This window comes from Siphateles boraxobius, unplaced genomic scaffold (assembly GCF_051911475.1).
Source record: "Siphateles boraxobius isolate OS27281-9 unplaced genomic scaffold, OSU_SipBor_1 41, whole genome shotgun sequence".
Classification (NCBI taxonomy): domain Eukaryota; kingdom Metazoa; phylum Chordata; class Actinopteri; order Cypriniformes; family Leuciscidae; genus Siphateles; species Siphateles boraxobius.
Window position 1 is genome coordinate 34195518 of NW_027509042.1, and position 17761 is coordinate 34213278.

At 40.9% G+C, this 17761-nt stretch overlaps 1 protein-coding gene across 1 annotated transcript in view; it reads left to right on the forward strand.

Moving 5' to 3' along the window:
* Positions 1–17761, forward strand: part of unc80 (unc-80 homolog (C. elegans)) — a 108629-nt gene that overhangs the window by 34200 nt on the left and 56668 nt on the right. Inside the window, exons 13-15 of the mRNA XM_077199200.1 lie at positions 5734–6057; positions 6143–6274; positions 6566–6713. Of these exons, the coding sequence (XP_077055315.1) occupies positions 5734–6057; positions 6143–6274; positions 6566–6713 (604 nt within the window). The remainder of the gene's footprint in view (positions 1–5733; positions 6058–6142; positions 6275–6565; positions 6714–17761) is intronic.

The window sequence follows — 17761 nt, forward strand, 5'->3', positions numbered from 1 at the left end:
GACTTACCAAATGTCAGTTTTATATATTATACTTGCATGCCGGTTAGAAATGTGTCCGAGTGCGGTCCTCCTTGCTCTGATGCCATGCTGACGTGTGTCAAAAAACTCTCGCGAGCACAAGGCGCACGTGTCGGATTCTGCAGTCGCGCGCAGTTGTTCTCCACCGACTGCGCTGGTCAAAAGCATGGTGGGAAACGACTTGCTGACGACACAGCCTAATGTTGATTGGTTTAAACAACCGTGATGTATTGTTCTCTTTTAAAATGTTTGATTTTAAAACTCGGATATCATGTTTTATGTGTATGTTATGTCTGAATATTCCCAAACTCTCGGACAGTGCGATCTCTATGGGTTATGCAATGACATTTTATTATAAAAAATAAAAAAAAACACAAAAAAAAACACATAGCCTATGTCTGTATTAAAGAAAAAATGATTGATAAACACTTATTTGGAATGGAATTAAATAACAAGTACTTTTGGTGTCTTGTTCATTATATTTATTTTCATATAAAAGCAACATAACTTAAAGGGATAGTTCACCCAAAAATGAAAATTCTGTCACTATTTACTCACCCTCATGTTGTTCCAACCCCGTAAGACCTTCGTTCATCTTCGGAACACGAATTAAGATATCTTTGATTAAATCTGAGGCCTGGATCACTCCTCCATAGGCTTCTAAGGGATTGACACTTGCCAACCCCGAAATGTTATTAAAGACATCGTTAAAATAGTCCAAGTGACTACAGTGGCTCAATTTCAAGTTTATCAATCGACCAGAATACTTCATAAGTGGATGCTGGCGCGCACGGCGTTGACAAAAGGTTCCCATAGCGTAAGCTATACCTACGCAATACAAGAGAACCTCTCATAAGAGAACGTACTCGGTTACCTAACGTAACCTCGGTTCTCTCTAGAAGAGGTAACGACTATTGCGTAATCTGCCGTGCCTGCGCCACGAGTGTTTTTCGCTTCAGTCGATGAAAACCAGAGAATCAGCCTACGAACCCTGATTATATACGCTAAGCCATGCCCATATTGGCGGGCTCTGACGCTGTGAAGGCACGAGCACCTTCATTGGACGTGACGTCACGTCGGGTTCAGCTATAGGCTGCTGCAGTTCCCGCAGGGCAGCCTATGAGCACGCTAGACAGCCTGCTCTAGGTCTGCTAGCTGCTGCACTGCGTTGACAATGGATACAAAAATTAAGGATAATTTTTTGGCTTCAATATCTCGAAAAGATGAATCTTTCCCGTAGCGTGAGCTATACTTACGCAATACTCGTTCCCTCTTCTAGAGAGAACCGAGGTTATGTTAGGTAACCGAGTACGTTTTCCCCCAAAAAGGGGCGTTACCCTTCGATGACTCAAAAGTAGCGTGGGTCTACGGTATGAAGTGACGTACCAGTCGTTTGCATATGACCGCCTCAAGCGCAAGTCAACCACGCCATTTTGCGTCATCGCATCGTTGTCGCGCTCGCGCCCACAGTTGTTCAGTCTACGTGCAGCGAGTGGGTCTGTACTATACGCTGCCGATAGATCCAGACGTCAGGGAAAAATGGTTGCAGTTTATTTTTTGCTGACGTCCCAGTCACGGCAGTGTAATTTAAGCTAGTGTTCTCTACATTTCAAGGATGACTGTTTTGAGAACAAATCGCAGTATGATGCTGGCTTTACCAGTAAACTTTTGCTTAAAGATCAGGGGCCTCATTTATAAAACTGTGCGCCAGAAAGCAAAAAATGGCATACGCAAAAAAATATTCAGACTTATAAAACCGTGCGTACGCCAGAACCTGCGCAGAATTAACTTTATAAATCCCAGTTAGCGGAAGATTGTGCGCACATGCGTCTCCTCCCCGAAACGACCATATATGGAGCTTACAACGCCTAGTTTTACTATCTTATCCTCATCTGCATATCATTTGCATATGATTATTCATCCACATGATAACATGTTTAACGGTACAAGACATTAGGAAAATATGAAATGCGGATGTGCTGTCACATTAGTTACATTAATAAAAATAATTTAGTAGCCTTGCCTTGTTTTTTAATAAATAAATAAAATAGTGTAAAATACGTTCTGGAGAAAGTTTTTCTCAATATTTTCCACTGGCCAAGGAGTATTTTTAATTGTTTTATGTTTTTAATGGAAACATAGACCTTGTAGTGAATTATTTGCACAAAACTATTTTCTCAGACAATCTGCTATTATCATGATAAGCAATTATCTCTGTAGTTAAACATTAAAACACAGCATGCCAGAGGAAAAGTATTCTAAAGCATTGCATCCACAACAAATATTTCCATTTATTGAATATAAAAAATGTTGTAACTTCTCAGTAATGATTTAATGTAATTATTTAATCTAAATGTTTACATCAGAAGTAAAACAAAGTTTAAATCATTATTTTATTTATTTAAACTGTTATTGTGAACATGCACTGTATTTATGTAACTGTTAACGTTATAGGACTTATAATGAAGATTTACGGTTTTAGTTAGGCTACTAAACGGCCAAACGCGCTCGCTGGCGCGGACATTAAGAAGGGATGGATGTTTGCTTCGTGTGATAGGCTTGGTGAGTGAAATTATATTTGTATTATCTTTCTGTATATGTATAATTTTCTTAGATTTTCTGTCAAAAAGTGACCAAAAAGACATGTAACTCCAGCTCACCATCGGTGACGCCAAACTGCTCCATCTCCAAAATGTTCGTAGTACGCATGGATCAGAGTTTGCGTGCAGGTGCGCAAATTTTCCCGTCAAGTTTGTTTTTATAAATCACAACTTGTGCGTCGGAAATGGCGTATGCCTCTTTCATGGCCTGTTTTGTGCGTATAGGCTACGCAATGGTTATAAATGAGGACCCAGGCCGTGCCGACTATTCTAGGCCCAATAACGGCGCCGCACACTGTAAGTAATGTATTTCATCTTAAAACTACTTTTTAAACTTTTTAAAACAACAATTGTAGTTTCATTCATTATGAATAATCAGTGTTTTTACTTAGTTTACTTTATTGTTTTATTAATTCAAAATAGTTTCACACTTATGTGGACACGGGCTGATCCATTCTTAGTTGTTGTGGTGATGGTTAATTTTCTTCTGATTCCTCATCGGATTCCGGCTCAAACATAGAGGGTTGTATCATTGCAAGAGCCATCGCCTCGCACGCAGCAATCGGCAGGACCCACTACTAATGTAAACAGTTCCGCAGAATCCGCACATGTTCAGTGGGCGTTAACAATGAACTCTTAAAGGGGAAACACCCCCAAAACAAACTCTTTGAATCAGACGATGGGAAACAGGGTGGGAAAAGGTCACAAATCACTACATTTTAAAAGGGTTTTGTCCAAAAAAACTATAGTAGTACTATAATTGCACCTAAGGGAACATAATAAAACAAAAACCATGTCAAAGTTTATTTTCACATTCTGTTGCACTTCACTGTGTAAATTGTTGTAAACATTAATGGCTGCTTATATTTCTTATTTTAATCATTACTCTGTAATAGTTAATATTAGTTTATTTTATTTCATTATAAAACATTTATTCAAATAAAGTAGTTTGAAGATAAACCAACTACATACAGTACATTGTCAATCTCTGTATCACATATTATGCATGCCAACTCAAAAAACCAAAATCATAACAGTGATAACCTTTATTTCAAAACAAAGATGATAATTGTGTAAAAGAAAAGCACACACACACACACAGACACAGACACAGACACAGACACACACACACACACACACACACACACACACACACACACACTACTCTGCTTGAAATTCCCCTCCTTCATTGAAAAAACAAATCAACTGAGCAATAGCCCTCAACCTCCTTATCGGAATAAAATCCACACAGGACTCCGCTTCTGCCATCACCTACCCAGGTGAGCAGTCCTTGTATATTGCAGTGCAAGCACTGAGTCATCGAGTACGCCACCCGGAACTCTTGCTTATATTGTCTGGAAAAAGCACTCTAGTTCAAAACACCTAATTTAGATAAAATACAGAACAAACAATATTGAATAATTTTGAAGAAAGGCATTAACATAGTACAAGAGTCATAGGAATTTCTTTTTAAAATATTTTAAACATATTACAGGAAGATGTTAGACAAAGATATGTTTGAGTGTTATTGGCTTTGTCTGTAAAGTACCTAAGAGACTTACTTTGTTTATGAACAACATAAACTAGTTTAAAAAAAAGTTTGTCAAGACAAACTTTAGGTTGGCTTGAGAAAGCCTAGCCTGAAAGTTTGAAATAGCTTTAAAAGCTTGAAGTGGTTTTCAAGCTGAAAGTTTTGAGATAGATGGATAGACAGACAGATAGATGGATATATTGCACAGATAGCACAGTGACAACACTGTAAAACTCCCTTGATTTGTAGACCTAGGTCTCAGACACCTTTTTTAAGAGTAGATTAAAGAGTAGACTTTTTAAAGAAAATTTCTTTAATAAATTGCAGGGAACTCAATACATTAATATGCTCTCTAAATGATAAAAAAAAAAAAAAAAAACTAAGGAGAATCACAAGTTTTAGGAATTCAGGAATGTAACTTTTATAGTATGATCTGATACTGAGGAACAACATTTCTTTTGCAATGCATGCAAAAAACAACTACGTGACTTCATTAATGTAAGTCTTTCTGCTCTATTTGAAGACATCTTTCAAGCCTTAATCTGTTTAAAGGCGAATTAAGACTTTTACATATAATTTTAAGACTCGCTGAAACCCTGTCATTTTTAATGCAAACTTAGATCATAAAACATGTCATAACTTTTTTTTTAATCTAAAACATTGATGCTCTATGGCATCTCTTACAATTATCATGGGGAATCATAGGGGAATGCCCTACCATTCAACCCAAAAAAAGTCATATCACGATTCCAATAACTCCGAAGCTGTTCAGTTAAGCTAAAAAAAACTGCATTGTTCCCCTTTAAAGGAAGTCTCTCATGCTTACCAAGGCTGCATTTATTTGACCAAACATACTGTTTTCTACTTCAATATATAGTAAAATATAATTAATTTTTAGCATGATTACTCCGATCCTTCAGAAATCATTCTACTATTCTGATTTGGTGCTCAATTATTTATAATGGTTCTCATTGTTATCAATGTTGAAAATAGTTTTGCTGCTTAATATTTGGTGGAAACCACATTTTTTTCAGGATTTTTTGATAATAGAAAGTTCAATACGCTGCATTTATTTGAAACTTTTTTTCTTTACTTTCAGGTTTAATAAATTTAATCTCAAACTCAAACCTTTAAATGGTAGTGTATCACTGTCTCCACAAAAAACACAACTGTTTTCAACTGATAATAATAAAAAAAAAATCTTGAGTATATTAGAATGATTTCTGAAGGATCATGTGACTGAAGACTGGAGTAATGCCTGCTGAAATTTTTTTTATTTGCCATCACAGGTATAAAATGCATTTCAAAATATATTAAAATAGTAAATGGTTATTTTCAACTTTAATAATATTTCACAATATATCTGATTCTACTGTAGATCACTTCTTTTTAAATGTAGCCTTGGTTAGCATAAGATACATCTTTCAAAAACATTTAAAAACTTTTAACTGGCTAATTTTATGATTGGCCAATAACTTCTGAGGAAAATTCGATTATTTTAGATACAGTTTAAAAGATATGACCATATGGTTCATATTATTAGTAGTGTTACCTTTCTTGTTTACCACTGTGGTGTTTTTCAAGGCTGTTCTACGGGCCCTGTATTCCGTACTCACCCATGACATCAGCTCTCGGATTTGCGATGTGGCGCTCAACATCATCGACTGCCTTCTGCAGCTGGGCGTGGTTCCCAGCATGAGTAAGAAATTCTCCAAACCCGAGGACAAAGACGCGGAGTGTCCGAAGGAGGGAGCCAGTCAGAGTTTGGGTGGAGCTCAGGGGGAGGCAGCTGGAGGCACAGGACCAGCACCTAATGGCGGTGGTGGAGGTGATGGAGGAGGAGGGGGAGGAGGAGGAGGAGAGAGTCGTGGAGGAAGCAGAGATGATATAAAAAACAAGGACAACAAGGTAGGCCTATTAATATATCTGGTGTAAAGGAATATCTTTTGTAATTGTCACATTCATGATTTGCATTTTTTTAAATCATCAACAGGATGAAGACACTTCACTCAGCACTCACAGGTTGGCTCTCACCATGCTTATTAAGATCGTAAAATCGCTCGGCTGCGCGTACGGCTGTGGTGAAGGCCATCGCGGACTCTCTGGAGACCGCCTTCGAATGCAGGTCAATATAGCTGTGCAATCAAAATATCACTTTTACAGTGCAGATTGACCTTTATTTTTCAAGAAGATTAAGCACTGACCTCAGTCTGACAGTAAATCAGCATATTGCTGTGTGACAAAGTCATTTGGTCAGATGATATAGATTTCATAATATGCATTATATTACGTTTGTTCATCGCAATTATTAGACGTGATTAAATAACTAGCTCGGTCTCCAACAAAGGTAAATTACCAGATGCTCTGTCCTATTTTGTCCTTTATTTATTTTTTTCTCGTCCTATTTATTTTTTAGGCTCAAAACTGTTTGACTACTCTGTACAAGCTGGATAAAGTGCAGTTCCGGCAGACTATGAAAGAATACGTTAACAAGGATTCGCTCAACAACATTGTGGATTTCCTGCACGCCCTACTTGGCTTCTGCATGGAGCCAATCACTGACAGTAAGAGGGCAGAGCTGCACTTATTAAGTGCATGTCTTTAACATGCCCAGGCTTATGTTTTATTCTGAAATCTCCAGATATACAGCATGGGCCCCATTTCCATGCATCAGAAACAGATATGTATTAGTCTTTTCCTAAAAGAGAGATGAACTTGATTATTTGCAATTTGATTATTAAACGGTGTATTGAACTTTTATTTTAGAACTATATTATAACTATGAATGCAGTAAAATTATAAATTTTACATTGAAATAACACTATCCGTCAAAAGTTTGGAATATGTTTTTTTTATGTTCTTGAAAGAAGTCTCTTATGCTCACCAAGGCTGTTTTTTTGTTGTTGATGTTGTCGTTTAAAAAATACAGTAAAAACAATAATATTGTGAAATATTACTACAACTTTTGTATTTTAATATAATTTAGAATGTATTTTATTCCTGCAATGACACTCCGTTCTTAAATGTCACATCATTCTAATATGCTGATATGGTCCTTATTTATTTAATATGCTTATTATTATTAATGATTTAAAAAAATACTTTTTATTCTAGTAAGGACCCATTGGAGTGACGGTAAAGATTATAATGTTTATAATGCTTATAATGTTACAAAAGATTTGATTCAAATAAATGCATAGTTCTGTCATTAAACTCTAGATGGCGCAGGCTGATCGGTCCTGAAAAAAATATGTATCATGGTTTCCACAAACAGACCAAAAAATTTTTTATTATTATCAGTGTTTAAAACAATTTTTGCTGCTTTATATTTTAATTAGAAAATTGTTTTATATAAGTTTATTGGGGGAAAAATTAAACAAAGGTTTGCAATCTTACAGTCACAGGTGGTTGGGAAGATGAAGAATAAAGTTCCAATACAAAGTTTAATGAGGGTAATACAAATAATACTGAGACAGGAAGGGCCACACACTCTAAACGTAACGTAGATCAAACAGAGGATGAATGTGAGGGATTTATATACTTCTATAGCAAACCCAACTTGTATAGCAAACCCCAAAGTGGATAATTAATAGAACAAAGCTGAAACCAATTAACTAATAATGATGGCAACTATAGAGACAGACAAGTTGAGTCAGAACAAGGAAACTCATGACAAATAAAAACAAACTGAAAGTCCATGAACAAAAACGTCTCTGTTACGCATGTAACCCTCATTCCCTGAGTAGGGAACAGAGACTTTACGTTGTGACGACAAATGGGGTTTCGCTTAGAAAGCCTATCAACTTCGAGTATTACAAAACGAGCCAATGGCAAGCATATATTACACAAGCCAATATTGCATAGCGTAACTCCACCCCACCTCGTGGGTATATAAGGATGTACGCTGGCAACACGCAGTTATGTTACCTGCTGAGGAGCCGAGACTGAACTCGGGCTGTTCCAGCGTTACAGCGAAAGTGGCAGGGAGACGTAACGTCTCCGTTCCCTACTCAGGGAACAAGGGTTACATGCGTAACCGAGTTACGTCGTGACGACGAATGGGGTTCCCAGTCTAATCACGCCACCTCGGCTGTCTTCCTGTCCCCTGCGTAAGTCTGAGCTCCCTGTCGTGAGACTAGCACAGACAAACGACTCCTACATAACACAGGAATACCAAGGAACACTCGGAAGCATATCTCAGAGGTGATATGCAATACAATACCTACCCGAAGGGAGGACTTAAAATACACATATATTGCCCGAGATGGTGAACATATGGAGAAACACTGGAGTATCCAACCCGTAGGGTGGAATCTTTCAACTCCAGGGGTGGCAAGGTGGCTTGCCAAGGGAAAGACACATGCTCAGAGAGGCTTACAGTGGAAATACACATGTGGGGGTCGCCCAGGGGGGGAACCATGCACATCGTGGCATCTAGCCAACGCGAAAGCTGCCGCAGGCATAGACTCTGGCGTTGGCGTCAGCAGTGCTGGAGGAACTCAGGGATTCTCGGGTAAGCTCAACTGAGGAGAATATCGCACGTATCTAGTCCGAGGTGTGGAATTGCGAGCAAGCGATGACACCAAGCAGGTCCTATTACCGGGCACTGGGGGCGAGTACATGAGGGGACACTGGCTCCACTCGAAGATCGTAGAATCTCGCGAATGTGTTGGGTGTCACCGAGCCTGCTGCTCTGCAGATGTCTGTTAGCAAGGTGCCATATGCTAGAACCCAAGAGGAAGCCTCACTCCGAGTAGAGTGGGCCTTCACACCAAGGGGGTATGGTCGACCTTGCTGCTGGTATGCCAAAGCAATGGCGTCCACTATCCAGTGAGACAGCCTTTGCTTTGGAGAGAGCCTTTCCGTTCAGCTTCCTACCATAGCAGACAAAGAGCTGGTCTGAGGTCCTGAAACACTGCGTTCTGTCTACATAAGCACGGAGGGCACGTACTGGACAGAGCAGTGCCAAGGCAGGTTCACCACTTTGTCTCGAAAGGGAGTGGTGGGAACCTTGGGCACGTATCCAGACCTTGGTCTCAGGATCACGTGAGAGTTTGCCGCCCCGAATTCCAGGCACCCTTCGTCAACCGAAAATGCCTGCAGGTCCCTTACCCAATGCAACCAGGAGCTTTCATGAACCAGAGTTGATCTCTCTCTCTCTCTCTCTCTCTCTCTCTCTCTCTCTCTCAATCTTTCTCATGCAGACACACACGCACACTTCCCCCCACACACACACACACACTGTTACGTTTTCTTCCCACGGAAAGGGCAACCCAGTGTACCCAGGATATTACTCAGTATTCCACATTTGTTTGTTTATTTATTTATTTATTTTTCACAAAGGATAATCAGGTAATAAACCTGAAATTAATAAGAAATGCAACATTTCAATTTTCATGTGCATACTACAAACATACCTCAATAGCCCAATAACAATATGCAACAATAAATAACATTAAGCAAAAATTCAAATTATACAATAATATTAATATACTATAATAACGATATCATTTCATAATTTTCATATATACGCTTCACACTTCAAATATTATGCACCATACTCAAGTCTTACCAAAACCTATGCAAGCAGTAAACTACAGCTGGAATTCGAACAGCTCGCACGCACACACTCACTCTCAGCTGATCCTCATTGCAATCAGTGCTCGCGCTGATTGTCTCCAGACCTGTTTTCTCGTAACCTGATTTTGTTTGCTACTACTTGTCACCATTCTCTCCGTTTCATTGCCAGATTATTGTTGCTTCGTAAGGTTTGTTCCTTTATGTCTTGTCCTGTCTCTTCTACTTATTCTGTGTTCTGCCCAGCCATCCAGCTGCCTGTGGTCTTCGACTACTACTCAACCTGCTGCTTGACAACTACTGCTCTGGGTCTGAGTTATCTCCAATGACCACTGCTACCCAGCTTGGGCATCACTGCTATTCTGTGTCATTAAGCCAAGTCTATTGTGATACCAGTTCAGCGCCAGCCTAGGGGCTGACTGCCTTTGTTCATTTTTTCATTAAAGACTTTGTTATTACCTGCATTCGCTCTTGGGTCCTCTGTTTATCCGGACAGGAGCACTGTCTTCATAGACAGGATCTAAAGCTCGGCTGATTGCAAAGGCTCAAAGGGAGCTCTCTGCAGGGCAGATAAGACCACTGCAAGGTCCCAAAAGGGTATGAGGGGAAAGCGAGGAGGATTTAATCTCTTGGCTCCCCTCAGGAACCTGATGACCAGATCATGCTTCCCCAAGGACTTACATTCAACTGCGTCATGATGTGCGGCGATAGCGGCAACATACAATTTGAGGGTGGAGGGAGACAGCCTTCGCTCCAACCCTTCTTGCTGGAAGGAAAGCACAACACTGATCGGCCATTTTCTGGTATCTTCTCGGCGAGAAGAGCACCAGGTGACCAAGAGGTTCGACTTCAACGCATAGGCATGCGAGTGGACAGTGCTCTAGTGGAAGTGATGGTAGCCACCACCGGAGGTGTTAGGGTACTCAAACCTACCTCGTCCCGTCCAGGGACCACACGTGGAGGTTCCAAAGATCGGGACAAGGGTGCTAGATGGTGCCCCGTCTCTGAGAAGGGAGGAATTGGCCTCAGAAGAATTGGCCTGGGAGGTGCTGTCGCGAGGGGTATTAGTTCGATAACCAGGTCCGGGTGGGCCAATGAGGCACAACCAAAGTGACCTGCTCCTCGTCCTCCCTGATCTTGCACAGTGTCTGTGCTTGAAGGCTCACTGGGGGAAACGTCGGCTGCACGATTCAGGTCTCCCAGAATATAAATGGCTCGAAGCGACCTCAGATGCTTCTGACTCCATATGTGGAGATGGTGGGCGAGTTGCGACATACAGCGGGAGCGTAGAACACCTTTTCGGTTGATGTATGATACTGTGGCTGTGTTGTCTGTCCGGACTAGTACGTGTTGACTCTTGAGCAATCCCAGGAAGCGGTGCAGAGCTAACTGTACTGCCAGCAACTCGAGGCAATTTACATGCTGAAGGCGCTGGGGTCCTGTCCAGGACCCCACGGCAGCATGTTGCTTGCACATGGCAACCCAGCCCGTGGTGGAGGCATCTGTTGAGACTACAACATGCCTGGAAACTCGTTCTAAGGGTACTCGGGCCCGTAGAAAGGAAAGGTTCAACCACGGGGTGAAGATCTGACGGCAGGCCTGAGTAACTGGTACTCAGAGCGTGCCTGGTTGCCATGCCCATCTCAGGACTCGATCGCGAAGCCAGTGCGGGCTGCCACTGCGGACGTCATATGCCCCAGGAGCCTCTGGAAAAACTTCAGTGGAACCGCACTCTTGCTCTCAAATTGACTCAGAGTGGCACAAGGGCTGCCTCGACGACTTTCGTGAAGACGCGAGGGAACAGGGCTAACCTGAAAGGGAGGACCGTGTACTGGTATGCCTGCGCCTCAAAAGCAAACTGAAGAAACAGTCTGTGTCGAGGAAGAATGGAGACATGAGAGTACACATCCTTCAGGTCTATAGCTGCAAACCAATCCAACGGACAAACACATTCGAAAATTGGTTAGGCTTTCAACATCTTGAACAGAAGCCTGTGAAGGGTTCGGTACAATACACGCAGGTCCGGGATTGGCCGTACCCCACCACTCTTCTTTGGTACAATGAAGTAGGAGCTGATGAAGCCGGACTTCATTTTGGCTGCACGGGAGGTCTCGATCGTACCTTTTGCCAGTAGGGTAATGACCTCCAAGTGACAGGGATATGGACCATGGTATAGTGGATTCCCCGGAAGCGGGGAGGAGACCGTGCGAACTGAATCGAATAGCTGAGCCTGATGGTTCTCGTGAGCCAGCGGGACAGATAGGAAAGCACCAAAAACTGAACCAGCTGGGTCATGTGAACCATAGACGTACCCACAATGGGGCAGCGAGGCGAAATGACCGGCCCCAGAAATGGTAGGCGGCGCGTCCCGGTGTGGGGGCACGGTCATATGCAGCATCCTGACAGAGGTGACCAGGGAAGGACCAGTGTTCCACGGGGGCCTGCTCTGTCAGGGGTCTGGCGACAGAGGGGGATGAGAGTGGCGAGGCTCGTAGGCAGCGCGCACTGCCATCCACATCCTCTGGGGGCTCAGAGATGGGAATGTCAGTTCTTTGGAATAAGAGGTTCTCCCCCGGCCCTCCACCAGGGGAAGGAGTGGCCCTGCAACCACTTCCTGGAAAGAACTGCAACCCATCTTTGAGCTGCCCGTAACGGGACCGCCGCATCGCCTGGCGTTCGGCAGGCTGCGGGGCTGGTACGGGCTGGGGCGCCTTCCTGCCACTACCTCCACAGCGCGTCCCAGGTGAAGGCTGCTGCTGGGGCCGGGCACGAGGGTCGGATTTCACAGGAGGGCGCCCTTGGCGGCGAGCGGAATGAGGCGTCTGAGCCGGCGGCTGGGTGGCAGCAGCTACCCGCGGGGTCAGAACATGTTTGATCGCCTCAGTCTGCTTCTCGGTGGCCGAGAACTGTTGGGCAGAGTCCTCGACCGCGCCGCCGAAGACGCCAGCCTGGGATATGGGGGAGTTGAGGAAGTGGGTTTGCTCAGCCTCGCGCATATCAACCAGGTTAAGCCAAAAATGTTTTTCCTGGACCACGCATGTGGACATCACCTGACCCTGGGAGTGTGCAGTCACCTTCGTCGCTTGTAGAGCGAGGTCGGTGGTGGCACACAGCTCTTGTATGAGACCTGAATCAGCCCGACCCTCGTGCATGTCAGTGAGCACCCTGGCCTGGTAGACCTGAAGGATTGCCATAGCATGTCCCGGCAGCCTGCCCCGCTGCTCTATAGGTCTTTGCCACCTGAGTAGACAAAAACCTACCGGCATTGGAGGGGTGCTTAGGGTCGCCATGCCAGGTGGAGGCGCTGTGGCGACACAGATGTGTTGAAATTATCTGCCCCATCAGCAGAATCAATCTGACTACCGCACCCAGAAATACACGGGCTAAACATCTTTAAAAAGACGTGCCACGTGCAAGCTCTTTTTGTGAGAGGAAAGCTTGCTGGAGCGCGGAAGCGCCCAGGGAGAAACACACACGCTGTTGCAGACCACTGCACAGAATCAGCAGGCAGGAATGTGAATCACAATGGAACACGCCGTCACACCAACACCGACTGGAAGCGGCTCGTCTCGAAGATAATCAGAGAATAGGCTGCAGGAGTGAAGAGGACCTCTTAGCTCCGAAGCAGAAACATAACTGCGTGTTGCCAGCGTACTTCCTTATATACCCACGAAGTGGGGCAGAGTTACGCTATGCAAATAAATTCCGCAGACCCATGGCATTTTCCTTTCTAAGCGAAACCCCATTTGTCGTCACAACGTAGCTCATAGTGACTACGAAAGGGAACTAAACAGAATGGTGACACTTACAGGATCCATTTAATATGTGTATACAAATACAAAGAAAAACACATTTTTAAAAACCATCCCTTACCAGACCTGTTAACATTGAATATGATGAAAACATTACATTGCTAAAATGATGTGTTAGTCAGGGCTGCGTTCCAGTCCACTTTTAGACAAGCACTTGCGGACTTCCCTAAGCACTTCCCCTCGGGGGAATCCCTGCCGCCATTTTGATGTGCGTTCCACTTCGTGAAGTGTACAAGGTAAGTTTATATGGACAGACCCTGGCTCCCTCGATTTTAACAGAGGGAGCGAGTCTACTTCATATGTACATTTCGGGCAAGCTCCATATGCATAAGCTCAATGCAACAAGATTGTGATGTCAACGCTATGATAAATTTTAAAAAATAATTGTTTAAATTAAACGACTCAAACAGACCTATATACATATAGAATGCTGCATTAAACAATTAGGGGGAAAAAATAATAAATCAACCCCATAGTGGATTCTAAGTGATCAAGGGCTTAGCACGTTCCAATTCAGTCTATTGCAAAGGTTCCGCCAGTAGTGGGCACTCATGCAACGTAAGCAATGACGTACATCCGAGTGAACGAGACGAGGGAAGTTAGCAAGTGAAGGGCATGACAATTTTGGACTGGAACACAGCCACGGTTTTCATCAAGGTAAGGGTGCCAGATCTTATCAAACCCTCCGAATGTACCTTTCAGATGATAATTGGTTCCAAGTGTAAAGTAGAAATCAACTTTCAAAGCCTTAACTGTAACTCGGTTTTATTATTACTGTAAATACTGTTTGTTTCTCTAAGGAGAAATCTTATATAATTCAACCATAAGGGGTAAACAAAGGGCTTAAATTAACAACAGAGTTAACGAGGGAAATAATGAACAACAGGTGAATTGTAATATGTAACTAAGGAACCAAACTAGCAAACATAACTCAGTCTAATAGGGACAGGGGACACAATGGAAACTAAACCAAAACCCAACTCAACAGACTTAAATATAACCCTGACAAATACTTGACCATGGGAGCATGCTTTTTCTTCCGGAACAGCAGTAGTAGTGAGAGTGCAGTAAGAATGTTACTGAAAGCACGTCAAAAAATGTGTACTAATAACTCTTTAACTTAAGGCTGAAAATAATACTATGTGACAAATAAGCATAAACTGAGCTGCATGTATCACAGAGGTGAAATACTTTTCAGTTTATTTTTCGAATAGTGTAGTCTGAATAACCTTAAAGTGAACAAGACAGTGTCTAGAATTGATGGCGTGTTTATTAATATCCTTTAAACTACTCTGCCAAGTTTCCTCAGGATTGAGAAATTTCCCTTCCGAGCTCTTTCTCCCATTCCTCTAAGTAATTTTGTTGAGGGAGAGTTAGTGGATTGCAACATGTCATATAATACTAAGGACTCAATTTTACTTCCTTTACACTGATCAAAACACTTGTCAATAACTGAGGGTGATGTATTATCCAAGGAAGGTGTTTGAGCATGTATATAATTCCTAATCAATAAGAACCATTGTTAATAATTAATCAGCATATTGGAATGATTTCTGAAGGATCATGTGACACTGAAGACTGCTGAAAATAATGACTGCTAAATATATTAAAATAGAAAACAGCTGTAATAATATATCACAATACATACTGTTTTTACTGTGTTTCTAAAGCCTTGGTGAGCATAAGAGACTTTTCAAAGACCAAAAAATTTTTTTTTATTAATTTGAGTGAATTAAGTATAGATATTATATGTATATATATTTTTGTATAATACCCGCTAAACTGTATATTTGACTGTTGTCGATGGTAAGATACAGGTGTCATGTCTCTTGTATAACTTCAGTGTCTGTTTTCATACCAACACAGCTTAGAATAGCTCATTGTTGCCATCTTACAACTCAGAACTGGAAGTAACATTAAATGTAACATTAAATGTTAAATTTAATATGGTAAGGATAAAACCTTTGATAGATGACTAGAAGTAAGAAAAAGCAAGAAAATGAAACCATTGCTTGGAAGAACAACAAACTGGTCAGAGACGTAAAGAGCTGGATGAGAGAGAAATTAAAATAGATGAAGATATGTAACATTGTAGCTAATTATGTTAATTAACTAGTCCATAAAAAGTAATTTACACTTAAGATTTATAATAATATATTAATTAATATTATAATATTGTAGCAGCATTTATTTTGTTACTGTACTGAACTGGTTTTGTTAGTAATATTGAGCTGTGTTCTGTATATCTTCCTGAGACCCAGAAAAAAAGTTTTGGATTTTTTTTGTTTGTTTTTTTGTTGTTGTTTTTTGTCATTACATTGTTCGGAGCATAAGAAACAAATGGGGAAAAAATTGCATAAAATATATATTGAGGACACCAGGACTAATTAGGAAAATGAAAAGAAATGTATGGGAAAAACAATTTTGTTTTGTTTTGTTTTGTTGTCACTGAAATCGATGCCGTTTCGTAACAGAAAGTCATATTCTGATTTGAAGCTCCATTCCATCCTGAAATCTTTATTCATGAAAAACAATTTGAAAATTAGCAAGATTTAAAGTCCCCTTGTGGTGAAAATCAAGATTTTAATGTTGATTATATTTCTATGTGGTGTTTTTAATGTACTTTAAGAGAAACCATGTGCAAATTCATAAGTAAACACCATTGCTGAGTATTTTCTCTTTAAAACTTCAGTGAACCAAAGACATTCTCTAAAACAAGATTTGAAATCGCTGGTGTTTCTGACGTCACAAACCACCTTGTAACCAATCATATCAACGTGCTGGCTGGCTTTTGGCATATCATTTACAACAAACTAGCAGGGGAGTTTCAAGAGATGCTTGGTTATCCCGGTATATTTTTTTGTTAATATGAAAATCGGGTAGATTTACTGATATATCGGGTTTATGATGGATATATTACATTGTTATGATGAACTATAGGCCTATACCTTTCTTTGTTTGCCCTTTCTGAGGTTGTTCAAAGCGTTTCTAAGGATACTGAGGCAGCGGTCAGACTCCAAGATGGAGAACGGGAACAACACACTATTAGCTGTTTGATAACATAATCAAGCAAAAGGCTAATCATATAAATTACCGTTGTGTCCGACGTTGTAAAGAGTGATACCATTGTGCAGAGTTTACCTCAGTAAGTTGATTAACTTGGTTAACTTAAAGTAACTTGAGTAAAGTTGCTAAATGAAGCAATGGTGTAGAGGTACATTCACTCTATTTTAAGGCATGCATTTTTTTCACAGGAAAACGTTTAAATATGTAATTTTGGTGATCAAAGATGAGTTTTAAGGTATAACATTATTGACTACAGGTGGACTTTAAATGATAATTACAAAATATTATCAAATTTCCATAAGAGTGCTAAAGTTGGTCATTTAGTTAACGGCAGTCATTTGTCAGACCAAGGAGAGGGAGTTGCATGGTCAAGCCTCCAAACATTTGGTATCTCTGAATGTGCTCTTTACAGTACTGTACATCCAGACTTAAAACCGTGACATGTATGGTCTCACAGAAATTCGCTAACATATAATGTCCTCTACAATGAACAAAAGTCTATAGCTGGGTCTCAGGAGGATGTCAAAAGTTTTAAGCTAATGTAGTAAGATAATAAAATCAATTCATTATTTTATACACATTTATTTATTTGATAAATAAGCAGGTTAATGCACTGTGCAGATAGCTGGTCATTATAGCAAAACAAATCCCCTTCAGGTTTAAACAGATGATATTCAATCTCCTGTGTGGGTTAATGTTGCAAAAATGACCAGCATTATTCAATCAAGTCTCATTTCTTATAGAAATGAATGGAGTGAGTAGCTTTTCCTATAAACACATTCCCATTTATCAGAACATCTGTATATTTCTGTGTCATACCACACATCCCATGATACACAACAGGAATTATGCTTAACACAGCCATGACCAATCAGAACAGATCATAGCACCTAATATAGCCATTTAGTGTCATAAATCCGGGCTTTTTCATCCCTGTCTTTTCGGTAGTTTATATAATTAACTATTCCACCAAATATATTAGAGCAAATCCAAATAGTTTAGAGGTTGGGTACATCCATCCAACATAGAAAATTTGGTTACAATTTACTTTAAGGTATCTGTATTACAGAGTAATTGCATGTAATTATGCATAATTTAGAGTTATTACTATAGTAACTATGTGTAACAAGGACACTGTAAAATAAAGTGTTACCCAA